General features: G+C 52.7%; 2 protein-coding genes and 1 long non-coding RNA gene across 3 annotated transcripts in view; 1 reads left to right on the top strand and 2 right to left on the bottom strand.

Moving 5' to 3' along the window:
• Window positions 1-3,070, bottom strand: part of LOC119105320 (WD repeat-containing protein 75) — a 9,366-nt gene extending 6,296 nt beyond the window's left edge. The window contains exons 1-4 of the mRNA XM_037228788.1: window positions 2,955-3,070; window positions 2,188-2,375; window positions 1,379-1,534; window positions 522-703 (exon numbers count right to left, since the gene is read on the bottom strand). Coding sequence (XP_037084683.1) covers window positions 522-703; window positions 1,379-1,534; window positions 2,188-2,375; window positions 2,955-3,070 — 642 coding nt within the window. The remainder of the gene's footprint in view (window positions 1-521; window positions 704-1,378; window positions 1,535-2,187; window positions 2,376-2,954) is intronic.
• Window positions 3,071-3,202: 132 nt separating this feature from the next.
• LOC119105795 (uncharacterized) lies at window positions 3,203-5,298 on the bottom strand. Its single transcript, XR_005095068.1, has 3 exons — window positions 5,003-5,298; window positions 3,452-3,644; window positions 3,203-3,267 (listed from the first exon to the last, which is right to left on the bottom strand). It is a non-coding gene; the product is annotated as an uncharacterized LOC119105795 (long non-coding RNA).
• Window positions 5,299-5,632: 334 nt separating this feature from the next.
• On the top strand, window positions 5,633-22,003 carry LOC119105319 (homocysteine-responsive endoplasmic reticulum-resident ubiquitin-like domain member 2 protein). Its single transcript, XM_037228787.1, has 10 exons — window positions 5,633-5,706; window positions 6,599-6,756; window positions 7,539-7,772; window positions 12,383-12,543; window positions 12,808-12,919; window positions 12,972-12,993; window positions 13,996-14,158; window positions 21,282-21,450; window positions 21,613-21,674; window positions 21,886-22,003. The coding sequence occupies exons 2-10, from the start codon at window positions 6,619-6,621 to the stop codon at window positions 22,001-22,003; spliced, it is 1,179 nt and encodes a 392-aa protein (XP_037084682.1). The 5' UTR covers window positions 5,633-5,706; window positions 6,599-6,618.
• Window positions 22,004-26,247: the final 4,244 nt, after the last annotated feature.

Genomic DNA, 26,247 nt, shown 5'->3' with positions numbered 1-26,247 from the left:
CGGGCGGGGGGCCGGTTCGGGAGGCTGAGGCACGTGCGGTGGTCAGGCGATGATTTGGCTCAGCCGGCGTCCCATGGACGGGATCTGATGACATAGGGCGTCTGCTATCGCCAGCCAGAGTAACATTGGAAGAGCATGGAGCGCCACTTTCGCATCTGGGTGACTGCACAGATGACAGTAATTCAGATGCAGTGCTCAGGGTGGGATTCGGTATACAACGGTAATTATTTTCAGAATTAATCTTTAACAACATACCTGATAACAAAACTACAAGCCACTCCGTACTACGAAGCCCGAGCATACAGACCAAACTTACTCAGAAACAGAGAACACCATGCCTGCAAACTCGCCCACGCAAACCCTCTCGCTTACCAGCCACGTGCTGCTGTGCGTGCGTACCAGCTGTGCTTGTCAACGGCCACCAGCCCCGCAAATGGCACTGTGACCTGGAAGCTCGGGCGCATGTCGTCCGCGCGCGGCTCACGGCCCACTCCCCCCCCCCCCCCCCGACCGTCACTCACGCTGTAGAGGTCGCGCCGGTCGTGCGGCGAGAACAGCTGCAGGTGGCCGACGGCGCCGTTCAGCAGCAGCGCGCCGCAGCGAGGCTCCAGCACCAAGCCGGTGGCCGGGCCGGCGCTGGCGCCCCAGCTGAGGCCGCGGATCAGCTGCGTCACCTGGCGCTGGGCGCTCACCAGCCGGATCACTGCCGGGAGAGGGGGCAGGTCAGCGGCGGCGATGATGTGAGGCGTCACCACACCGCCGACGCCCCAGGTCGCCAGGGAGCTCGCGTGCAGGGCGTGTGCTCGCTGCGGACGAGCGATGGGTTACGACAGTGTCCGCAGGAGGTGACGCCTAGCCAAACATTCGGACGCGGCTTAGTTAAAAAGAAACGGCAATCGATATCAGCCGTCGTCATTATCAGCGTGTGGCATGATCGCACTCGCCGTGCCCGGCGTGTGACATGACACCCCCCACCGTCCCCAGCATGTTACATCATCTCTCCCACCGTGCCCGGCGTGTGACATGACATCCCCCACCGTCCCCGGCGTGTCACATCATCTCTCCCACCATGCCCGGCGTGTGACATGACATCCCCCACCGTCCCCAGCGTGTCACATCATCTCTCCCACCATGCCCGGCGTGTGAAATGACATCCCCCACCGTCCCCAGCGTGTTACATCATCTCTCCCACCGTCCCCGGCGTGTGACATGACATCCCCCACCGTCCCCGGCGTGTGACATCATCTCTCCCACCGTCCCCGGCGTGTTACATCACCTCTCCCACCGTCCCCGGCGTGTCACATCATCTCTCCCACCGTCCCCAGCGTGTTACATCATCTCTCCCACCGTGCCCGGCGTGTGACATCACCTCACCCACCGTTGTCGGCGTGTGACGTGGCCACCAGCTGGTTGTCGGGCGAGACCGTGACGTGGCGGATGGGCATACCAAGACGCGGCAGGAAGGCGGGCTGCTCGTCCTGGCCGTGCCAGTACACCAGCACGCACTCCTCTCCGCCACTCACCAGGTACGTCCCTGCCCGGCGAACAGGGCCGAGGCACGGGTCAGCTCATCAGATGAGACAGCCGGCAGTCAAGATCATAACAGCTCATTAGACGGTGAGGCCGGCAGTCAAGGTCACAACAGCTCATCAGATGGGAAGGCCGGTAGTCCAGGTCACAACAGCTCATCAGATGAGACGGCCGGCAGTCCAGGTCACAACAGCTCATCCGACGAGAAGGCCGGCGGTCACGGTCACAACGGCTCTTCTTTCTCAGCGGTATTGCGGCTAAACAGTCAAAGAACGAGTTGTGGACACCATGCATTACAAACGCGCCTGACAACATGAGGGAAGTCAAGCCAAATAAATATGTTTGACTTTCAGGTGTCTACACACTGCACCATCCCCGCTGACCCCAGGCGGTTAACGCTCAACGGCTTGTCCCAGGATCGGCGCTCGACACTCGTGATTCCGGGCGTTTACAATCTTAACGGACACTTGGGGATCACAAAGAACCGCAGTGCTGTGTGTCGTTATCACACTGTAGCTATCGCTCATCTGCGTCGTCACGCTATCAGCAATAGGCCTGCGATCTTCTCCCCTTCCCCTCGCGTGCCTGATGGAGAAGACCACCCCACCCCTCCCAAACCCGGCCCTGTAGCGACAAACGCCCTGGAGCGCGCCTCACCCTCGGGCGAGAAGCTGACGCTGGGCAGCGGCAGCGTGTGCCAGTGGAGCACGGAGCGGACGGGTGGCGCGTCGGCCAGCAGGCGGCGCCACAGCAGCAGCCGGCCGCTGGCGTCGCCGGCCGCTACCGCCGGCTCCGTCCGGTGACACGCCAGGCAGGTGAAGGGACGGGCGCTGTCCGATCGCAGCCTGTCGGCGCGCCGAGGAGGCGTCAGGCGGCGGAGGAGTCAGGCGGCGGAGGAAGCGTCAGGCCGCGGAGGAGTCAGGCGGCGGAGGAAGCGTCAGGCCGCGGAGGAGTCAGGCGCGCCGAGGAGGCGTCAGGCGGCGGAGGAGTCAGGCGGCGGAGGAAGCGTCAGGCGGCGACGAGGCCGGCCGCGCCGTGGCCTGGCTGGCTGCAGGTGCGCGAGGGCGAAATGTGCGTGCGGACAGAGGCACATTACCGAGGTCTTCAATCACGGAGGTGCGTGAACAACGTCGTCGAAATGGGCATTAATGATGCATAATTGGCCTCACGTGAAATACGTTGATTTCGCAGTACGAAATCGGCCATTAAACATAGTATCAGGCATCGAAAAAGATATGATGATGCCTGGGAATTTGATTGCAACCTTGACAAGGTCCAAAACGTAATGCATGCTGCATGCAATGCTCAACATGTTTTTGCATTTGGCCTTATGGTGGTATCCATATATATGATGAGGTGAGGTATCCATAACAGAACGACGATTCCGTATTTGCATTCGTAGCGCAGTCAGTGCGTTCACTTACGTGTTGTACTGATGTGTTTTGGCGCTCTCTTTCTGCCACAGGTTGCGCACAAGAATGGTGTCGGCCTTGACCAGTGCTGCCACCATGCGGCCGTCGCCGCCGAACGCCACCTCCATCTGCCGGCGGTTGCCTCGCCGCACACCCCGCACCACCTCCTGGGCGAGCGTGGCGTTCTTGACGGGCCGGCACGAGATCGGCCGAGTCGTCCGTGCCGGACCGGCGCAGCAGAACGTACGGCTCGACAGCGGCCGGCCGGCCGCAACAGGCCCACCATCGCGCTGCCATCTGACGTCAGCGCGGCGAAGCTGCGTTTCTGAAACGTTGCCGGTTGCTGATTGAGTTTGCACGTTCACCAGTGAGGCACAACGTACACTTCGCGCAAGTGCTGTAAGTTAGCAAGCAAAGTCGCCTTGTAAAATGGCGTTACGTAACTACTGAAGGATTAGCTTCACGGCAACAATGGAACAGAGCGCTGAAAGAAACTATAAGCTACCGACCTTCAGTGATGTCCCCAGGGGGAAGTCCCACAGGATGATATTGGCTTCACTGTCACAAGTTGTGACATGGCGATGATTCGAGGCATCAGGATACACTGCCACTATTGGTGACTTGGTCTCCAGAAGATGAGCCAATTCGCCCGTTGCAGCATTGTAAGCATGAACCTTTCCATCATTGACAACAAACAAGAACCTGTGAAGAAGAGCAATTGGTCACTGAAAGAATACAGACATTAGCTGAAGTGGGAAAAATTTAGCTTTTAGAAGGATTAAGGCGAGGTATAAGTATCATGGATGGATGAAATGTTCGGACATCGGCCTCGTCTTGCGTGTTAGTATGAACACAGCATTTCGGCCACTGAACTCTTCGACAACTGTCTCCAGTGTCATTAAGTCCTTAGAAGGTTTGGGTAATGTTTGGCTTTCAGCCATGTACCATCACAATCTGAATTATCTCCTTGAAGACTCTGGACTATGGTGGGCTGGTTATGCTGCGCAGGAAGGATGATCCATCTCGGTTAGCTCAGTCAGTAGACCACCAAACTCTTTAAATGGAAAGACCCTAGTTTGAAATCCAGTAATTCCAAGGAGATCATTTGGGCTGTGACACCTACCTGGCTGAAACCTAATCATCACCCAGTCACACTTACTGCTTCATAACACCTGTGAATGGTTGGAGAGTTCGCTGGCTGAAATACTGAACACATGCTAACACTTCCAAAAAGGACAAGTGTCTTGAACTATTATTCCAAACATGGGTAGAATTTAGCTACTGCATAAAATTATACCTGTTTGGTTTATTTTGACATTGTGCAATGTAAAACCCCTTGTATACTGATGAACTCTGGGTAACAGCAAACAGGTTGGTAAAGAATCATTGCAGAGTTAAGGGAAAAATTAATATGTGCAAGAAACATAGCAATCAATATATAGATAATTCTCTTAAGCAAGTACATGCTTCCTTACTGTAAGTTAACACCACTTCACATTGGTCTTGGGCATATTGGTCTAATGCCACTTTGCATTGGCCTTGGTCATCCATAGATGTAAAGCTGCCCCCCAACCAACTAATCAGCAAAAAATCCACCCAGTGCTCAGATACCTACAATGATTGGCATTAAACCTTGTGTGACCCAACTCAGGCTAAAATGCTTTTTGAAGGATTTTTGTCTGAAAGTTCATTAACAGCATCTCAATTCCTTGAAGCATTACTTATTGAGCAATAGAAGTGATGTTGCCTCGCTACAATACCCAGAGGGCTGAAATGGGTCAGGGTCAAAGGGCAACCTATTGACACCAATTAACTGCCTGCAGGAACTGCCTCAAAGCCAAGATCCTGGTATTTAATTCATGTTTACATCCTGCACACCCTGCTGGATAAACTTTGGAGGACTGGAGCTGAAACTATTGTCATGCACATGGAAGAATTTGGTATGTATATTTCTTGCAGCCTGGCCCATATGCACAAGGGAGCATTCAGTTACATTACAAATTGCCTACACAAATTTGACCAAAAATTGATGAGGCAAAACAAATAAAACATCAACTTACTTTGAGTCTGCACTGAAGACAGGCTTGTCATCCACAATGCTTCCACCTGCAATTTTGATTTCTTCTAGACCACCCTGTTGAACTCCCATGCTAACGTCCGAGCTTGAAGTGATCTTGGATTCTTTCATAGCGTTAAGCAACTTTCTAGACACAATGAAACACAAACTACTGTCATTCACGTGAAATGCAAACTTACAAACTCGACTCACTCAAAAAGTGTGCATGCCAACAAGCCGAGCTAAATACATCACATCAGCAAATCGCGCCCCAAAACCACAGTCCCCTAGAACGCAATCACCAACACGTGTCTAAAATGCATTATTTTGGAACACGCCGCCGCGTCGTTCCACGTCATTTGTGCGCAATGGTAAGCTTCAGAAGGCGTAGGCTTTATTGGGGATGGATTTCAGAAGAAAAATATTTTGGCAATGACGCAGAAGTACTTTTCAGTCTGCAAGAAATTTTCTGAAGTTTTTAATCGACCCTTTGTAGTAGTACGGCCTAGTTTTGGATTGGGCAGCGTTGGACTTTATGTCACGTATTATTTGGCCATCACAAATGTGTGCTGTTAAACAGGCTATGGTCCAATCGCCTTTGCGCCAAATAAATTTACGCCTCACGACCTTTCGCTGAGGCTTTCGTCATCGGGTTGTTTGTTTTCACCCTTACGCTGTATTGTTTCGTTGCAGTGGGCACTGCTCCAGGTATGTGTGGGCATAGAATACATCCGTTAGCAGGGTATCATTTACCTTATCACGTTCATGTGAAGACTCTCAGCGGGGTTGGAGCTCATAGCATCATAACACCCAATGGGTGGGTGTTGGTGTCTCATACTAACGAGTTGACCCAGCTGTTGTGGGTCGCCTTGTTTTGAACCAGATGTCTTGCAATCATTTTCACGGCCTTTTTTCCGATCTCTCACATGTAGTGCCAGTTGAAGTTTATCACATATCTTTCAGGACAACAGGTGGTGATCTCCCATTGCCACAAAATTGTGTCATCAGTTATTTGAAATACTTTTGATAAGTATTTTTGAAATCATGAATACTTTTGGCATACTATGTGTACCATGAACATACTGGAGTCACTTAATTGTGCCTTCCAGATACTGCATGCCTTTCAGACCAGTCATTGGTCAAGACACTGTCTTGACAAAAAGTAACAGGCTTGTATAAGCTTGGCTGCATATTTGGTGGTTTGGTGGCAGGGATGCCAATATTGTTCATGCTTTTACACCCCAGACTTGGGTTCACCATCATTTGCCTATCCTGTTGCTGTAAATCAGCTAATCAGTCTTGGCATGACAAACAGGCCCGGCAGGTCAGATGTCTGGGCTCGGAGTCAGATAACAAGTTAAATAAGCACCTGTCAGTGTGGTGCAGAATTTGTCAGACAGTTGGGATTCTGGTGGCATGAGATTCTGTTTGCATCCTTGAGACTACTGGATGAATGTTGTAACACTGCTCTTCTATGTTATATAATGGTCTAAAACTGGTTAATTACAAGTGTGGCCTATGAAGGCACTATTTGGTAATAGTATGTGATAGTTATGTCTATCAACACAAGTGGTGAAAGAAGCCCTGATGTTAATTTCAGCCTAAGTCAGTTGACTAAAGATGCTGGAGACTCCAGACATCACAGTCCTGATCAAGGCACCTAATCAAAAGCATGAAGACCACCCAGTCCAGTGCAGAGGAACTTGGACAGTGTACCAGCTGAAGGACCACCTGGCAGAAAACTACCCCACCAAACCAGTAAGTGTACATGGCTATTGACTAAATTTGGTTAGATTGGAGTGTGGTCTAGCTGTAAAGTTTCAGGGTTAGAGGTTGTGCCTTGTTTGTAAAGGCTCAATGTGATGAACTTCAACTATGTACATGCTATACTATTCTTCACTTTAACATGTCACATGTCCTACCCATGAACCATCACACCTGTTCAGCCTATTTCTCAATGTCGATATTAATGCCTAAGCATAACTGGGCTTCTCTGGTGTGTTTAGCTCTAAGTGTTATGACAGCACCCCGCAGCTAAACTTGAAATCCAGGTACTGGCGTGAAGCTGCTCCAGTTGCTTGCTCAGAGAGATGTCAGGTGTTATCTCCTTATCATATCAGCTTGGCAGTCAGATGCTGACAGCAGAGGTGCTATTTATTTTGCCCACTGATGGGCAGAAGATGACTGACTGCCCTCTGCTCTACCCCAGTTGAACCTCACCAGAACCTAAGTGAAACCTGATGGTGCCCCATGGAAAGAGCCAAACTAAACACTGTTTGCCCTCACATTCACTATCATGGTGTAGTTAAGCTGCTTGTCTGGGAAACTAGAGATACTAGGTTTGATTCCCTCCATTGCAGTTTCTGCCCCTCCTGCTTGGGTGAGATGCAGGCAACCTGTTATAAAACACCAATAACACATGGCATACACATGAACTATCAGGGGTTTGCTGCTATGGGCTCTGACCCCTCTGACAGACACATCTGATGTCAGTTGTCCAGCATGGTGTGCAGTGCCTGTGACCGCGCGCGTGCCGTCAGACTCTGAGGGAGCAGCGGCTGATCTACTCCGGGCAGCTACTGACGGACGACAGCCGGCTGGGCGATGTGCTCCGGCCGCACGACGACGACTCCAACGTACACACCGTGCACCTGGTGTGCGCGCCGCCGGCCGAGCCGCCGAGCGGCCTCCGGCGCCGCCGGCCGCCGCCCCAGCAGCAGCAGATGCCGCCACAGCAGCAGCAGCAGCCTCAGCATCAGCAGCAGCCGCCACAGGTTAGGAGTGTAGTGCCCCACCCAGGTCAGTTGTGGTGCCCTTAGTGAGTAGGTATATGCAGATGGGTGTGGTTGTTCTGGGGGGGATACTGCCACAGTGGGCTATCGTGTGACGTCACCATAGGTACAGGCCCATAGCTGTGGGTGAATATGGTGAGGTCCCATAACCCCTGAGGTCATGACAGGAGGGTGACCCCACCAATCACTTAAGCAAAAGGTCCAAATAAAGAGCTACCACTGAGTTGAACATGGTGTCAGCTCTGTCCAAGGTGTGGAAGTCTGCAGCGCGGCAGCTACGCTATGCAGCCTGGTGCCGGTCTTGTAACGATGTGTGTCAACCTCTCCATAGACGGCCGTGGGTAACCGCTATCGCTTTGGACCGGGTCTTTTCGTTTGTATGTCGGATTTGCGTGGGCACTTACGGGGCAGCAGGGTTAGTTAAGGTGGTGTATTGCTGCCATGCCGCTAGTAGCACATGATCCACTGTTACGGCAGACATGTAACGAGCCTCATTTGGATAACCTTGAAATGGCACACACATTCATTAGTTTTTGGAGAGCACGCAATCTTATGTCGCACATGGCTCATATCTGGAAACATGAGTGGTTGCTACAGGAGAGCAGCACAGTTTGACTGTGAGCAGACCGCGACGTCATATTTACGTAGGGTACCTTTGTGTTAGGTCGGGCACGCGTGCTCTGGCGAAGACTGTGAATTCCTGCTTTTGAGTCCGAGCCAGGCCAATTTATGCTAGATCTCGTCACGTCAGCTCGATCAGATCTGGCCCTGAAATCAGTTAGATCCTGTCGTGGTTTAACTGACTAAAGATCATGTAGGAAATTCAACGGTTCTGTACGAACGGCACCGTCGACCGGAATGCGTCCAAGTCTGTCTCGAATTTGCGGCTCCGAGCCTAGGCTGAGCGACAGTGGGCGGGAGTAAGCCGGTCGACATTATATGGTAGGTGCGCACAACCCTGCAGCCAAAACACCGCGGCCAGTTCGCCTCGAAATGCGCGCGTTTTTTCTTTCTCATCGATAACTGACAAGCGTGGTATGAGTGTGGAACTGGCCAGCTATGGGTACGGGGCTGCCTCATGCCTTAATGCCTTATAAAACGACATGCCTCATAAAATGACTTTGGCCAGCCCCACACCTCATACCCATACCAATTTAACACAAATGTTAAATTGATGTATTTGCTTACCGAGATTTGTCACTACTGCGGCACAAGTTTGAGCCTGGCTGTTTCGATGGGCTGAAATAGACAGCCCTTCGCACGAGACATGCCAGCATCGTTAATTTCTTAATGCCGTTGAATTGAATTAAATTGAGTAGGGCCAACGTGGTGTATGAGATCAACGACTATGACTGAGTTTGCATGATGTGATAACCCCTGCCGTTGATGAACCCCATTTTTTTTATCTAAACATGCAACGAGCGCCATTGATCAACATGGAAACGGTAAATACGTGACGCTTATGTCGGGAACGACCAATACAAGAGTTGAATCGATGCACATTCAACACCGGTGGTGCCGGCTTTGAAACCAGCCGCACACAGTTTTTTGGATGCAACAAACCATGTGGCAAACTCAGGGTTTTCTTATTTGTATGAACATCAAAGATCGAACGTGAGGATGATATCGAAAACTCCATCTCGAGTGCGCTCCCATGTAGCGTGAACCAGTCAGCATCGAGGGTGGGAACGGATATGACGCGTTCTGAAGACCAGCTTTGCCGAGGACACAGTAGTCATCAGTTTCAGAACTGCTAAAGGCGCGTGTCCTCTGTCGATTGGTGAAGATTGCCCCGAAACAGGCAGATTTAGAGACTGGGGTCTGCTCAATATTGATGTGGTGGTAACTTGAGCTATCACGCACGGTGCTTGGACATAATGATATTGGCATTTTGCTCGCTTTGGTTTTCGTCTTAGCTTAGGTCTCCTTGCAGCTTTCAGCTGTGACAAAGCAAGTCATATTCAGTATTACGACGTAACCGGAATGGCTATCTCACCCCGTGAACCGACCTGCGCGGTGACAAGCGAGCCGTCCAGATTTGCTATGAAAATGCCTGCTGGGTGATGGGATTTGAGCTTCAGTGGAAACGGTGCTACGGTCTTTGAGACTTTTTGGGCCGGTCGTGAGCAGATGTTCGTGAGCAGATGGGTTTTCTGGATCCCGGGTGATACCCAGACCCGCGCCTCGACCGGGTTCGTCGGCCACAACAGAGCTCTAAGCAATAGGGTCATATGTGGCGACCTTCCGCTCTTGGTGCACTTCCTGCGACCTCAGATTGCATCCCAGACGGCGTCGCCGGTATGAAAGCCTTCGTGGTCCTGGCGGCGGCGGCTGAACCCCTCGCTGGGCATTCAGCTCGTGTGCAGGCTCCGCCGTCCGTGCCGCCCTCCCCCTCCTCCCGGGTGGTGGGCGGTGGCTGCGCGGTGCAGCGCATTGAGGCCCCGCCGGGGCGGCCGACCAGCCGGCCGTGACCTTTACACCGGCTCGCCCCGGGACGAGCGGCCTGAGCTGGCGGCGCATTGCTGAGATACGGTGCGCGCGGAGGGCGGTGCCCGGGGCGACCGTGGAGCAGCCACAGGTGGCGTCGCCTGTCGTGAGCCGTGGGATTATCCAGCTGCGAGGCTGCCTGTGGGGGAAGCTCATGAGGCTGGTCATGTGGGGAGCTCTGGCCGGCACGATGGCGATGGGCAGGAGCACGGGTGACGATCGCGTCCGGGGGTCGTTCGTCAGGTGGTGCGCGTGTGGCGCCCTGGTTTTCCCGTGTGGAGCGAGCCGGACGTAAATGTAATTAGATCTTGCTTTGTATCAGACCTGCTGTGATATAGTCACAAAGGCCACTGTTACTGAAAGACCAGAGCTGCGTTTTCCCTTTATGTATTGAATCGCACACAGTTCTCGAATGTAATTAGATCATGCGTCATATTAGACCTTTGGTTGCATTGTACTCAGGGTGGAGGCCGCGGCTGAATGACGTCATCTTATATTTAGTCTTTCCGGATGTGCTAACCCGTAATATTCAGTTCACAATATCGTAGTCGATGCCGACCAAGTTAGCTCTGTTGACTGCCAGAATGGCTGAATTCTAAGATGGCGGGAGTAGTCAGGTCATATTCAAGCTCAGAAAGCAGAAAATATTTGAGTTAGCCAAACGATCGGTCAATTTAGGCACTTTTTTCGTTATTTGTCTCTTGAGTTGCACAAAAGGAAGAACAATTAACCGTAATCAGTTATTGAACAGTGTTGCCAGAATTATCTTAATAAAAAATGGCACGATTTAAAACCAAAGTAGCAAGGAATTATAAGAGAGCTGCGAATGAAGCAGCAGCTAGTTATATATATATATATATATATATATATATATATATATATATATATATATATCGGATTTGCGTGGGCACTTACGGGGCAGCAGGGTTAGTTAAGGTGGTGTATTGCTGCCATGCCGCTAGTAGCACATGATCCACTGTTACGGCAGACATGTAACGAGCCTCATTTGGATAACCTTGAAATGGCACACACATTCATTAGTTTTTGGAGAGCACGCAATCTTATGTCGCACATGGCTCATATCTGGAAAACATGAGTGGTTGCTACAGGAGAGCAGCACAGTTTGACTGTGAGCAGACCGCGACGTCATATTTACGTAGGATACCTTTGTGTTAGGTCGGGCACGCGTGCCCTGTCAGCTCTGTATATATGTATATATATATATATATATATATATATATATATATATATATATATATATCGGATTTGCGTGGGCACTTACGGGGCAGCAGGGTTAGTTAAGGTGGTGTATTGCTGCCATGCCGCTAGTAGCACACGATCCACTGTTACGGCAGACATGTAACGAGCCTCATTTGGATAACCTTGAAATGGCACACACATTCATTAGTTTTTGGAGAGCACGCAATCTTATGTCGCACATGGCTCATATCTGGAAAACATGAGTGGTTGCTACAGGAGAGCAGCACAGTTTGACTGTGAGCAGACCGCGACGTCATATTTACGTAGGGTACCTTTGTGTTAGGTCGGGCACGCGTGCTCTGTATATATATATATATATATATATATATATATATATATATATATATATATATATATACATATATATATATATATAAAAGCCTTTCCTCAGGACGGAGAGGGAAGACCGTACATTAAATCATCCATATCCCGGTCCGAATGATGTCTGTCTTAATCGTACACGTCAGTACACATGCCTAAGCGTTAAAACCAAAAAGCAGAATATAGTTATTGGGCGTAAAGCTCTTCTAGGCTCAATGCACGTGTGTGTGATCTCCCATGATCCGCATGAAACTTGACTTTAGAATGACCCTGACCTGAATCTGACTGACAGCAGCCTTTCAAATAAGCGGTCAACTATATTTTCTGCCCGCTACTCTGTATCTTGACATGCTTCATAGTGGCCTGGTAGAATGCACGTGACTTGCAAGCTGTCCCTCGTGGGTCTAATCGATTTGTTTGCGTAATCCATTTACCCCGGTTACAGAATAGCGGAGCGCGCGTCTGTTGTGACCTCTGACCCGCCTAGCGCCTCCCTCTGACTGGTCTCCTCCCGTGTCCGCCAGGCGGCAGCACAGCCGGCGCCGGCCGCCGCCGCGCCTGTGGACGCCCCGCTGCCGCAGCCGTATGACCTGAACCAGTGGGCGCACATGCTGCAAAACAACCAGCACCAGCTGATGGCCATGCAACAGCTCTACAGCCAGTACTGGGCCCAGTACGCCCACATGTATGTACATTCGTCGCCGGCTGGGTGTGGATCGCGGCGGTAACGATGGTAACCGTCGACAAATGACGGAACTGTGTCATGCGTGAGGGGCTGTTGGTATGGTGACCGTGTATTATTGTATTGCGTGCGCCATATAATTCATTTTGTTCAGGGCATTGCGCTCTCTGACGCCCATTGTAACCCACTACAGGCGGCTGTTGAAGGCGTAGCTCCGTGTGGAGTGTGACCGGACGCCGCGTTACCACAGTTGCCTCCTGCCGGCAGGATGCAATACAACCCGGCCTCAATGCCGATGATCTGGCCGCAACCGATGCAGGTGCCGCCCGCGGGGTCGGCGTACCCGCCGCCGGCCGCTGCCGCCCCCCGCCCCCGCCCCCGCCCCCGCTCCCGCCGCTCAGGGGCAGCCGCCGCCGGCCGCCGCCCCCCAGAACGTGCGCCTGAACGCACAAGGTCAGGACTGGTCGGCACGCGCGGCGGCCGGAGTGCAGCATAAGGCGCCGCCGGAGCGCCGGCTGTCGTGCTGGGTATTTTGCGACCGGTGATGTGGGATGTCCCCCTTGATTGAAGGCTGGTGGCCTCGGTCGTAGCGCCATGAGGGGGGCCAATGGCGTTGGGTTATGTGTCGTTTATTGCCGCTGCGAGCGAGATGACGCAGGGTCGCATGCACTGACGCAGTTTCCCGGGCGTGCGTGTCATTAGCCTGCCCAGCATCGAAAGGTCATCTTGTACTGGCTGGGAATCTTTGCTCTGGCATGGGGCGGCTGTGACACGTATCATTATTAGCCTCCACTGATAATCAGTATCATAGCATCGTACCTTACGTAAGATGCATGACTGTTTTTTTCTGACTAGAAGGCTCAAGGCAAAGTGATATATCAAACGGAACTCGCCATTCATGCGGGGTGATTCCACGCGGAAATTTATGCATAATATACCTTTTCAAAGAGGTATCCCTCAAGTCAACTATAAGCACGCCGTTTTTTGTGGTAGTAATGGAAAATTTGTTTGTAAAAAGGAGTTTTGAATCAACTAAACGTGAATACCCGGAAAATTGTCTCCTTTTATATTTGTTTCTGATTTTATGCTTTAGCGCTTGAATATTGCCACCAAAGCACAATGATGTCATACATTCCTCCCATTAGGCCTCCGTTGGCTCCCCCCCCCCCCCCCACTCAGTTAAGACCTGAAAAAAATGCTGCAGCAAAAAAGCATGGTCGGCAAAAATAAAGACAAAACCGCGACTGTATAAACTACCTAGGTTTTTGCTCTTATTGAACGAAAAACTTCAGATGCTAAACCCTTTAAGTTAAAGCTACTTGTACAAACTTTGGAAACGTGACTTACTTCACAACTATCCCCGTTGATAACACGGCCGCCCAAAAAGGCACGCGGTTGTGATGACATCCTCTGTCGGCGCCGGTCATAAGCAACAGTGTGCCGTGTCGCCGCCAGGTGGTGTGCTGGCCGACGACGAGGACGAGGCCCCTGGCCAATGGGACTGGCTGGATTGGCTGCACGGCTTCGCCCGCCTGGCCGTGCTCTTCCTCGCCGTCTACTTCTACGCCTCCATGTCGCGCCTGGTGCTGGTCCTCGGCTTCGGATTCCTCGCCTACCTGTGAGTGCGCCTGCGGAAGGCCTCGAAGTGGAAGGAGCTGTGAAGTGTGCAAAGCTTCAGTGCTTCTGCCGAGACGGCGTCAGGATAGAGTGGATGATTATATCATTGATGATGGAAGAGAACATTGACGGGCTTTGATTCCGTTACAAACTCAGGTCGAGTTTTCTCTGCCTGTAGCTTGCGCTTGCAGCCATACTTGATGTTCCTTCACATTTGATGAAAAATATGAAAACCTAAACGTTCGGGCTCTCTGGCACCCTGGCATTAGGTTTTGTTATGTTCCAGAATTCGTGTCCATGTATCTTATCCCACAAAGTAATTGGATACTGGTGGGTGGTAACTGCAGTGTAGATTCATTGATGGAATTCATTCCTCACTTAGCCAGTAAAAAGAATCATAAGTGAGCAGGATATTTTCGTCGTGAAGACATATATATCCAATTGCAGCGTGTTCCTTTGAACAGAGTAGATGACAAAGCTCAGATCGTCAAACGTTTTCAAAATTTGTAAGGTTCATCAGCCGCTAACTCAGGCAGGTGTAATCTGAATGCAAGAAGTGTTGAACAATACCAAGTTGTTATAGTATCAGTTGTACACTGATCGTTTGCTCTTGGCCGGCGATCCGTGCGGTCGGTGGCGGCCGTCGCGCTAAAGGTCAGGTGACGTCAGAGGGCGGGGCCGGTCGTGCCGACTTTGGCGCCACGTTGCTCTTTTGCCGCCAATTTCTGCCGTCGACCTGGAATTTCACGTTCGGATTGTAGAGATCAGGGCTGACGTAACAAGCACTGCTTGGCGTGCGCTTCGATTCCATAAATGCATCCATTCAATTGATCGGGATCGAGTCTTTGCCAAAAATTGACGCAGTGGCAAACAGTTACCCATTGCTACTGTCAGATAGGCATGCTGCACCTTGGCTCTGAACATGCGGTTAGAGAGCAAAAACTTAAAATGTGGTAGAGCGTTGGCTAGTAATCCACATGGTGTGGGGATCATTCTATGGTGCAATGTGAGTCAACTTTAGACTCCCTCAGAGATATTGATGTACCCGTAATGCATGTCCACTGCTTTATACATATGGCCGGGACCCACAGCACTTTGTTCTCGAACGGAACATAGGAGCGTTGTGGGCTGAGATTGGGCAGTAAAAAGTGAGCTCATATATTTAACTTGGATGTACCTCCTCAGCCTTAGGTGGTGTGCTGTGCTAGGCACAGAGTTTCTGGGGCTGGGGTGAACCGCGCTTACTGCCGTGTCTTGAGGACGCATCAGGCCGGACAGAGTTTCATGCCAGCTGTCGTAAATTCCTTACGACTTCCGCTATGCGGGTTTGTGAAACTGCATGCATTTTAATGTGCCAACGCTCCTCATATGTATTCAGCGCGATGCAAGTCATCAAAGAGCTGCTGAAATGTGCCCCGCGGATGAAGGCTTCTGTCCGAGGAAAGCGCGCGACGATTTGTCGAAAAATAAACAGGCCAGGGGCCTTTGTGGTGATGGGCGCCACTGGAAAATGAGCACCCAAGAATTCTGAGAATCAATATTCGTGAAGTCCAAGCCCTGCCACGGCCCAAATTTAGTTCGTTGGGACTGTAGCAATCCAACACCTCCTCGATCCGGGCAATAAGTTGATGTCAGAGGGATTCAGTAGCTGCGAGTGATGTGTTTACTGCTTGTGAATATGGAAACCTTTATACGTGACTGATGCGTAGGTTGCAGCACGCTTGTTTGATGCGTTTCCAGCAGCCTTCGAACTATCTGATAAAGGCGCTCACGTTTGTCACCAGGCGCGTTGGAGAATGGCATGATTCGTAGCAATGGGTTTATCTCTGTCACACCTTCATTCTGTCGTTTTACTTTCTCTCCAAACATAAGTGACGATGAAATCAGTCTCCTTTGTTATATTGTTTTATGATCATGCACAAATACTTGGTCTGGCCTGGTCAACATCCGTTCTTCTCATGGTCTCCGTAATGAGCTATTACCTCCCCAAGCGAGACATCCGTTGGAAGTCGAGAGTGAAATCCGTCCTTGGTTTTTCCGTGGTAAAATCGATGGCTGATACTGTCTTCCGCTGGGGTCTCAGCTGCAAATGTTTGGCTCGGATCAGCAAAGGCGACGCAGGAAAGACGATCTTCGGTTGCAGGGTGTCAACAGCCCGTGTCTATGGAACACAAAAAATCCTGACATACGGCCACCTACGGAACAGGAATGGAATAACAGAACAGAGCAAATGCGTGTTATAACTAAGACCTTGATGTAGCTATGCCTATCCAGCTGCGGCTTTGTTAACAGCGCGCCATAGCCGGAAGCGTCTCCGCTCCGCCATTGAAACCGAGTCAGTGAAGGATGTTTAGGCGGGAATCTAGCTGGGCACCTCCAGGTTGCGTGGATAGGTCTGGAGTGTGCTGAGCTGGGATCGGTTCGGGACTGGTCCGGCGGGCGTTAGAGGAGCCGGCTTGTTCGCTGAGTGGGGATTGGCTCGGATCTGGCCTGTCGGGATCGTTTCGGACCTGGTCTGTCTGGCGTGGGAGGAGCGGGCTTGTTTGCTGAGCAGGGATCGGTTCGGCCTTGTTCGGCGGGCGTGGGAGGAGCCGGCTTGTTGGCGCAGTTGTGGCGGGTCGATCACTGGCCGGTGTTACGGAGACTGAATGGGCCGTGAACTGATCAGCTGATCGGCGGCAAGACACGCGGGCGGGCGGCCAGCACAGGGACTGGCAGTGCTGCGCCCGGCCGCTCCTGCCCGGCTGCTCCTGCCCGGCCGCTCCAGCCCGGCTGCCCCTGCCCTGCCGCTCCTGCCCGGCCGCTCCTGCCCGGCCGCTCCGGCCCGGCCGCTCCTGCCCGACTGCTCCAGCCCGTCCAGTCAGATGTCATGCTCGTAGCGGACCATTGTCAGCCGTTGCTCAGTGGACGTCACCGGGTGGAAAAATCGGTGCTTTAGGATTGAGCCAGATGCCGTGTGTTGTTTTCCAGGTAGCCGTGCGCCGTCAGTTGTAGCCGCGCCCTGCACGTTCAGTGTTGTCGATTGAAGGCAGGGCGTCGTACATCGCGCAGCGCCAGCCCCTTTAGCCTGATGATATGAGGGAGAACTGATATGCAGCGCCAGGCCCTTAAGCCTGATGACATGAGGGACAGCTGATATGCAGCGCCAGCCCCTTCAGCCTGATGACATGAGGGAGAACTGATATGCAGCGCCCAACCAAAAGCGCGACTGAGCGCGTCCATTGGCGGCAGTTACGTGAAAGCGCCGGCTGGTGTGTAATGGTGCGGGATATCGAATTGGCCACGGCGTTGGGTGATGGCGACAGCGGTGGGTTTACAAGTGGGCTGCGGTTGAAATTAGAATGCGGACTAATAGTCGTGATTGGAAGTCCGAGGGGAGTTTGCAATTCATGAGCTCGCTGCTGGGAACCGGCTGACGGCAGGTTCAGTGGCGCGCGTAAAATGTCCTAGCCCCCCCCCCCCTCCCCCCCCCTCCCCCATCTGGAAATGTTGGCTCCATTTCGTCTGTTTTACGCGCCCCTGTTCGAAGCCAAAAGGGTCCCTCGCAACACCTAGTTAGAGCGGCGCCTCTCTAAGCTCCTTTGAGCGGACGACGTTAAGCCCAGGCAGAGAGACACCCCGAACCCAAATAGAAAGCGTCTCAAGGCCGCGCATAATGGGGTTCCCAAGATTTGGTAAAGCTGTGTTCCAAGCTTGGATGGAAAGGCGCCAAGCTCAGTTCGGGGGCGCCACAGACTTCCAAGTGGAGTGGCGCCGCTAGGTTTGGTAGAGGAGCGCCGCAGGGATGTCTCAGCCTGTTGGAAGATAGGGCCTCGAAGCTCAAGCACGGGTGCTCTTCAAATCCTAATAAAGCGCCTCTGAAATTCAGGCCGGAGGAGAAGCACTTCACTTTAAGTTAGAGGCTGTCGAACGTGCAGGAGGATGGAAGCCCCCAAGCCCAACTGCGTGTGTCCAAAGCCCTGGCAGAGGCGCTTTTAGATTCAGGTCGGGGGGGGGGGGCACCTCAGGCATAAGAAGCGCTCCACCCAGTCTGAGTAGATGAGCGCTAGCAGACGCTGGTGGATGCAGAGCTTGTACCCAGATGCATGTGAAAATACTCCAAACTCAGGGAGGGGTACGTTCAAAAGACCAAAGAGACACGCACACCGAGTCTGGTTGGGTTCACCTGATCCTAGATAGGTTGCAAATCCTGGAACCAAGCGTAGGGCTTCACCAAATCTAAGGACAGAGGCAGTCCAAAGTGAAGGCTTCGGCCAAGTTACTGGTCAGATATAACAACAAGGGAACGAAGGTCAGCTATGAAATCAAAATGGATCGCCATTCGTGCAGCTGAAGCTCGTATTCAGATGGCCTTTGTTTCAAAGGAAATGGATTACCTGTGTCGTATAACTGAGTTAACTAATGTTTGCGGAATATGCATGATATATGCAGATTACCTTTATCAAATGGAATGTCCCTATTTGCGTGAGGCTACGTATCCAGATTATCTTTATCAACTGAAAGGCTTCTGCTTGTGTGAGGGCTCGAACTGAAATGGCAAGATTGCAGTCCACAAACAGATGTGCACAACCATAAACAAATCAAGGCTTTAACATAAAAAGTGAGTCATTGAGCTGCTTGAATGCAGTAAGCCCACGGGCGCACTCCAAGCCAGCATACTCGACAGCGGGGTAACGTGTCACGTGGCCATACAGCACAGCGCCGATGTGTCCCACCGCCCGGTCTTCAGCCGCTGCTGCGTGTCGATGGTGGTGGGGTGGGAGCAGGATAAAAGGCAGGGGGTCGCGTCCAAATCGAAACCGCTCCGCGCTCGCTCGGATACGATACACGTGGTCTGTCGCGCTAGATTTTTAATGTGTTTGTGGACTATTGTGAAAGGTGTTTATCGGTGCACCTTCACCGCGTGTCGTATGCAAACAATGACAAGGTCAGTGTGTACTCAAATTCTTAATATATCTATGATTTCGCAGCATGGGTCGCGGCCTGTCAGCCGACGCGGGGGCGCTGGTGAAAGGGATGTTCGTACGTGACGTCAAACGCTAATTGACACGGCACTGCCGAATGTTTTGTTTCGTGCAAAGTTGTGAGACTTCCAGCTTTACTGAACCAAAACAAAATGGCGTGACCGCGTTCAGCGCGTGCCGTCTAACGTGTTCCCTGTTTGATAGTTGTCAAACGTGAAACTTCTTTTTTTTTGGCTTGCGGCTATCTTCATTGGACTGCCTATTGATGTCAGTATTGTATTTAATATAGTCACATATTTTGTCGGTGCAGGTGTGCTTCCTCATGCTGCATGCTTTTTGTCCTGTCCTTTCAACATTCCGACGTGGTCGCCAAGGAATGAGGGCTTACAGCAGAACCGCCGGCAGCAGCCGGCGTCTCTTATGCTTTCATAGACACTGGGTCGTTAACAGGAGCTCGGGCGAGGGTTCAGTTTGACCCCCATCCCCGAAGGTGTTCGGGAATGGTTTCCGAACGGCGTGGCATGGCCGTGCCCAATGTTTCATGGCTGCAGATAATTGAATAGCGCATCGCTTGGTATCAAAAATTAGATGTACCTTGCAAGCTCGCCGACCAACGGCATGCGACCTTTCATCCCATGGATTCAGCGAAGACAATGTCTAGGGAATCGTTCAATGGGGTGCAGTGATAGAGCGTTAGATGAAGCTATACTGCTCTGAGATAGCTTTTTAGGCAACGCAACGATTGAATGAACAAATTCCATCGACCCAGGGTCAGGCATTAAGGTCAGATCTAGGTCAAAACAAACTTCATTTATCACTCTAGAGCTTGCTGTTTTGTTTAGAATGAATAAAGGGAACCACATTATGTGTCTTTCATGGACGTTTTTAGGTCGGGATAGGTCACTGACCTGAAATGACACATGTCGACATTTTGTTTTTAGAAACATACTGCCCAGCTTAATCCTTGACGCGTATTCAAATGCAAAACTCAAAAGCAGTTGTGTATGATTTTGGTGACCGTGACCTGCGAAAGGTCAAACAGGGTTACTGACGTTAAATCAACACCAGTGACTTTGCTTAGACCGGTTATCCAGGTTTTGGGAACATCATTATGCGTTACCCTCCATGAGCTTTTTTACAAGTACCATTGCGTTAACTTACACTATTATTATCATTCTACTTTCACCCTATTTTCAATATGAAATTTTCACCTTTCATGATACGTTTAGTCGGTGACGCATTCAGGTGGGCTTGATTAGTTTGAACAAGACAGCGAACTTGTAGGGCTGAGGGTCCTCGCGTGACCGCCAGCACTACGTCTTCGGTCGTTGCGTGTCTTCCGTTTTACCTGCCACGCCCGAGCGGTCGGCCGCCGCTCAGGATCCCCGTCCACGGCGCGTCCGTGTCTCCCGTGTCTCCCGCCGCACGGCCGGGCGTCTCCCGTACCCGCGTCTCTCGCCGCGCGGCCGGGCGTCTCCCGTGTCTCCCGCCGCGCTGCCGAGTGTCTCCCACGTCTCCCGCCGCGCGGCCGAGTGTCCTCCGGGCCTCAGCCGCCCCGCGCGTGTCGGTCGGCTCGAGCTTCGGCCGCCGCGCCTGCGACCGGTGCTGAGCGGCCCGTCGGCCGGCCGCTCAGCACCGTTTACCGCGAGGCGTGGGCGGCCGGCCGGGCCGGATATCGACCTGTCGGCCGGGGCCGCTGCCGCTGCCGGCGCCGGCGGCCCCGGCCGACTGCGGCGCGGCAGGCTCTCTAGGCGACTCGCCGTTACTGGCGCGCCGCAGCAGGCACCCGCACCCGCGCGGCGCACTGGTCACCGGCAGGTGTACGCGGGCGGGGCTTCTTGCCTCAACACTGGGTGGCGTGGGCGGGGAGGCTGCAGTTGAACCGACATTCAGGCGTGCGAGGCAAGGTGGGACGAGTGAGGGTGATGTGGTAACTCGCGGTCGTAGACACTTTTGTCTCGGTTTACCGCGAAGCAGGGCGGCTTCTTCCGAACACGCTCCTTTCCTATAGCCGGTTTTCTCTCGGCGCCGTAAATCGGGTGTGGTTTACTGGATGTTGCTGTTGGCTGCTGCCACTTGCAGCCCAGCCAGACATAGCTCCTGTGTGGTCGCCATGAAGTCACGGCCCTTTCCAGGCGCTGAAATCATCTTGTCTGGCAGGTACAACCAGGGCTGGTTCCAGCAGCCGCGCGCGCCCGTGGTGCCGCCGGTGGCGCGCGAACCGGACCAGCTCTTCCCTCCGCCCAGGGACGCCGAAGAGCACCACCAACATGACGATGACGACGAGCCAGACGATGGACGCCTGAGGGTCAGCGCTGAGCTGCGCGAGGTCAGTGACCCAACGCTGCGAGGTCAGCGACCTTGCGCCACGATTTCAGTGACCCGGCGCCGTGAAGTCAGTGAGGTTTCCGGCCTCTCTCCCGGCCGGTCGAGCCGCTTGCGGGGCAGGGTCGTGAGATTCACGTGGATGACTGTGCCGGTTGCGCCACAGATGCTTGTAGAAATCGTGGGCTGCGTTGAGGTCGTTGAGATTCTCACGAGTTGCGGCAGATCGTAGTCGGTGCTCAGGGCTGACAAGCATTTTGAGTCGTGTACGGTTGCCGTTTGCGCCCCGAATTCCTTCGCGTGTTGGCCATGTGACGGATGCGCTTGCGGCATGGCCGCGGCCCCATACTGGAGTACCGAGTTCATCGGCGCGCCACGGGACACGGCGCGTTAGCTCGACTGACGTGACCTGACCGAGCATGACCTGATCCGCCGCCAGGTGTTGCAAACAGATGGGCGTGGAGCCGCCGCTGGTGAGGCCGCCGCACCCGCTGACGCTCGCCTGGACCTTCTTCACGTCGTTCTTCGCCTCGCTGGTGCCCGAGCGGATAGATTAGCCCGCGCTTCGGCTTCTAGCCCGTCAGCATGCCACCAATTACGTGTAAATCCTCCGTGTAACCGGCGTAGACTAGTCCGACGACGAGTAGACTAGCTCGGATTAATCGTTTATCAAGGATCTGTGTCATGGTATTCAGTGTGCTAATCGGTGTCGATTGGGCGGGTACGCGGCGCCCCGCTCGGGGTCACGTGGCTCCGAGCAGCTCGCGGGGGAAATCTGAGCGGGTCGGATGACGACCGTCGCTCGGCCCGTATTGGGCTCATCTATTTTTGTGAGACGGTCGTAGGTTGACGGGATCGCGCTCCGACGATTGGCGCCGTGATGGTTGGGTTGCGCGCCCGCCGGCGCTGCACGCGGCGGCGTCGCCAGCGCCCGCCACACGCCGCGCGCGGTTTGCTTTCGTGCGCTGGTGCCGTGCGGCGGCGTTCTGGCCCGCCTCCCGCCCGTCGCCATCGCTGCGCCGCTAGATTCGGCGCCGCTTGTCCCTGTTCGGTGGGGCCCGAGTGCGGTGTGGAGTGTGGGCTCTCGCCGTGGCGGGAGTGCGGTGCGGGACGTGCACAGTGTAGCCCGTTCAATACACCACCTCTGCTGTGTGTCGCTATGTTCTGGGGCGGCTGCGGTGGCGACGACCGCCAGTGTTTGGTCCCGAGGTTGGGACTGGAGCACGGTCTAGTGACAATCGTGTGGCCAGATTATTGGCGCCAGCAAGAAACAGCTGGCAGAAGACTTTTCAGCAGGGGGAACAATGCAGGGCTGGGGATAAGAAGCGGGTATGGGGCGCTGTTTGCCAGGTGTTCTCCACGGCGTCGGTTGATGGGAGAGATGGTGGCCGCGGTCTGCGCGGCGACAGATGCATCTGCGCAAGTGTTCCTGAGACCTATTCCGAGCACAATGACCCGCTCAGTTTTTGTGGGCATAAGTACGTGGCATGTGAGCAGTGGCGTCCGCCGCACCGGTGGTGTTGGTTTTGGTGAAAATAGTTCGCTAAATGCGTTGCCGTAATTTCAGTCACGCAATAATCACGTCGAGTCCATCAAACATGGCTTCGGCCAGTGTGCTGCACGGAAGTGTCGTCTTAAGGACGAACTTAAAACAAGTGCATATTGCCATGGATACGTAACGAATGCTTTGATGTTTGTGGGGTGCGCGTGCCACGCCATCACGTTCCGGCGGTGTGGCTTAGCGCAGGTGGCGCGGCGTGCCGCGGTGGACGGTCGGTTGCCAATGACGCCGCTTGAACTCGCAAGTCAATAACCCGGCGCAGGCACATCATAGTTCGCCAAATCAGCCGCGGTCGCTGGCGTGGTTCCGTGCCCCCGTATCGCATCGACGCCTGGCGTATTCGCCACTCCATCGGCAATCAACACGGAGCTGTCTTGCCTCCCACGCCTCCACGCTGGCAGAGCCTCTGCCCGGGGTGCGGGAGACTCCCGCCGTCCCTCGGCGAGGCTACCGGCGCTCGCGCCCTGGCATTCAGCCGCTCAATCAGCTGGCGGTGCCAGCAGCTGACTGCAGCGGCGCCCCAAGGGAGCGGATCGGTCGACGCGGTCAGCTTCGGACGCCGGCCGGCCGCGTCAGTCGATTGACGATAACGAGGGGATTGACGCCGGCTGGCGAACGCGCTGAGCCGCGCGAGCGCGGGCGGGCCGCTGAGCGAGGAGGGGGCGGGGCTTCTCCGCGCAAGAGGCCCGCTGGTGATCGCTAGGCTTAAGTTGCGCTCTCAGCGTTTTCGCAGGGCTTGAGGACTGGGGAAATTTGAATAATGGATGCTTCTGATACGCTGCGTCGTTTTTTACCATTGGTAAAATAGCGAGAGATATGCGTTGGGGTACACAACATTTCTAGGAATCGGCGTCAGCGCCAACGGCGGCCACGAGAAATCGTGTTGATGCCTTGGAAAGGAATGTCTCGTCTGCAATATGTTTTCATGCCAGCAGCACGTGGCGTAATTGACGAAGCGGCGCCGCTGGGTGCGGAATGGTGGAGGCAATCTGCGGAACGCTTTGTTGCGCATTTCCGTTTCAGAAATTGTATTATTTGCGCCAGACCCCGTGCGACGTAGGCAATGCAAAAGGCTGGCAACGCCGTCATCATCTTAAGCTGTTTGTGAAGATGGCGAAGACCAGTACGGAAAGTGCACTATTTAGGTCTTGCGAACAAAGATGCGTGTGTTTAGATCTTGAACCGTTTTTGCTCGTCACGTAACGGTATACTTGGTTTGGGTCCTGGGTCCTCCTCACGTGATTCTGTCACATAACAGTGCAGTCAGAACGACGCTTACGTGAAGAGACATCTCGTGGCTTTGGCCGCTGCGGCAAAAAATGTGACCACAAGAGATCACAGAAGACAACATCGACATTGGTACAGACAATAGTGATACGTGATGCTGGATAAGCAAGCTAAACTGACATGTTGAAACCGAGCTAGACCTTTTTTAGTCAAATGTACACACCAATTGAATCCAAGTTGAAAGGTAAAAGAAAAAAGGCGAACGAACCAGGATTGAGGTGATGCCAGGCGACGTCAAAACCTTGTGCAAGGTTACGTTATGAACTCAGCGACCTACGATGTTGTAGCTAGCACGGTTGGACTCCGCATTCTGGCACTCTTTGACAAGGCGTCATTTATACCTGTTGTGCAGGGTTATAACATGACCCGGCCTGCCTGCAACTCCGGTCGGTCGCCTTTATTCTAAGATCTAAGTTTTAGATCGGCTTCAACAATTCAGCTTACCGCCATTGTCTAGCATTACATGTTGCGATCGCCGGATACCGATTATCGCTTTTGCTCTCGGTGACCTCTGGAGGTCAAAGTTTGTGGTGTCTGCGAAAAGCCGGGAAATCTGTTTGTTATCTGAATGTTCGACATTTGAATTGGTTTAACAAAGTAGAAGGGGTCAGGATTTCCAGGTCGTAGTGCCCCATGTTGAACTCAATAGGGATTAGCGTATCACGCCAGACACTGATATCGTCCAGGCATTTACGGGTTTATATTTTGAACAAACCGTTATTTGATGTTGCAGTTGGCACCATTCAAGTCACCACTACATTTTTGATCCATGAATGTTCATGTGTGCTTCTCCGCGCAAGGTGATCACGGGATCCGACATGATCGCAATCCTGGTCTGGTCACCTTCCTCTTTCACCTTGAAACTTTGATGCCATGGTTGGGTTTTGACTAAAAGAGTTTTAAATCGGTTTGAACATTTCAGTTTCCCCCGCTTATTCAGCATCTTGTATTATATTGACCCCTGCCTTGTACCGATCTGGTATTTGATGACCTCTAAAGGTCATAGATTTTGATCCCCCACAAATATCCGAGTTTCTCTCGTCATATGGAATGTTCTTCACTTGTATCCATTTTAAAGAAAATAGGACCCGGGGTATTCCATGTCGTAGGGTATCCCGTTGGAAGCAGCGGGTCTACTTCATTGGGTCAGAAAGAGTTTGATCAAAAACAGAAATTTGCAGACATTTATGAGTAACAGAATTAGCACGATTCCATTCGACTCTGCACTGCATACACTCTCAGAAAAGGAAGGCGTCATTTACGCTTCCTTGCAGTGGAGGGTTACCACTTTACCTGACAAGATCTTACCCCTGTTTTGGTCGCCTTACTTCTCACACCTGAAAACGTTGATGCAATTGGTATGCACATTTGACTTCAAGCAGTCTTAGATCGGTTTCAACCCGTCGTTTTGCGCTGCTTATTCAGCATTATCATCATGTCCATCCATATGTTACAGACGTCCATGTCGAATATCGATCTGTATTCGATGACCTATGGAGCCCACAGTTTGTGTTGCCCCTGAAAACGCCAAGAGATGCCCTTGTTATCTTGGGTGTTCTACCCTAGTAGCGACTTAAGATAAATCGAAGGGTTGGGCTTTTCCATTTCGCTGAGTTTTGTGCTGAAGTCAGTGGGAAAAATGTAGCATGCAAAAAAACATAAGATTATCAACTTAAAAAACGGCAGATTCTTTCAACCTGTATGGGTTAGGATTATTTTGAGTGCATTTTCGGAGTCGGTATATCATTCCAAATCGGATAGTATATAGCACGCATCACGTCTGTCGACATAAAGCGGCTGATCGTTTATGCCTCTGGAATTCGAACCGCTCAGCATCCACGAATAGATGTCCGTCAAATCAGCGTCTTATTCGACGGACGTAACAAAAAGCCTGTACGTAAGGCACCAGCGCATCTTGTGCTGTCGTTGGCACCAGTTTCGTTAAAAGCGAAG

Source organism: Pollicipes pollicipes, unplaced genomic scaffold, assembly GCF_011947565.3.
Source record: "Pollicipes pollicipes isolate AB1234 unplaced genomic scaffold, Ppol_2.1 Scaffold_6138;HRSCAF=7277_pilon_pilon_pilon, whole genome shotgun sequence".
NCBI classification, from domain to species: domain Eukaryota; kingdom Metazoa; phylum Arthropoda; class Thecostraca; order Pollicipedomorpha; family Pollicipedidae; genus Pollicipes; species Pollicipes pollicipes.
Note: the sequence above shows the minus strand (reverse complement) of the source record. Positions and strands in the feature narration are given on the sequence as shown.

Bases quoted from the DNA above. Each gene is read 5' to 3' on its own strand.
- LOC119105319 (XM_037228787.1), top strand. From the start codon at position 6,619: ATGCTGGAGACTCCAGACATCACAGTCCTGATCAAGGCACCTAATCAA. The intron at 12,544-12,807 runs GTATGTACATTC...TCCTGCCGGCAG, and splicing joins TGGGCCCAGTACGCCCACAT to GATGCAATACAACCCGGCCT. The intron at 12,994-13,995 runs GTCAGGACTGGT...TGTCGCCGCCAG, and splicing joins CGTGCGCCTGAACGCACAAG to GTGGTGTGCTGGCCGACGAC.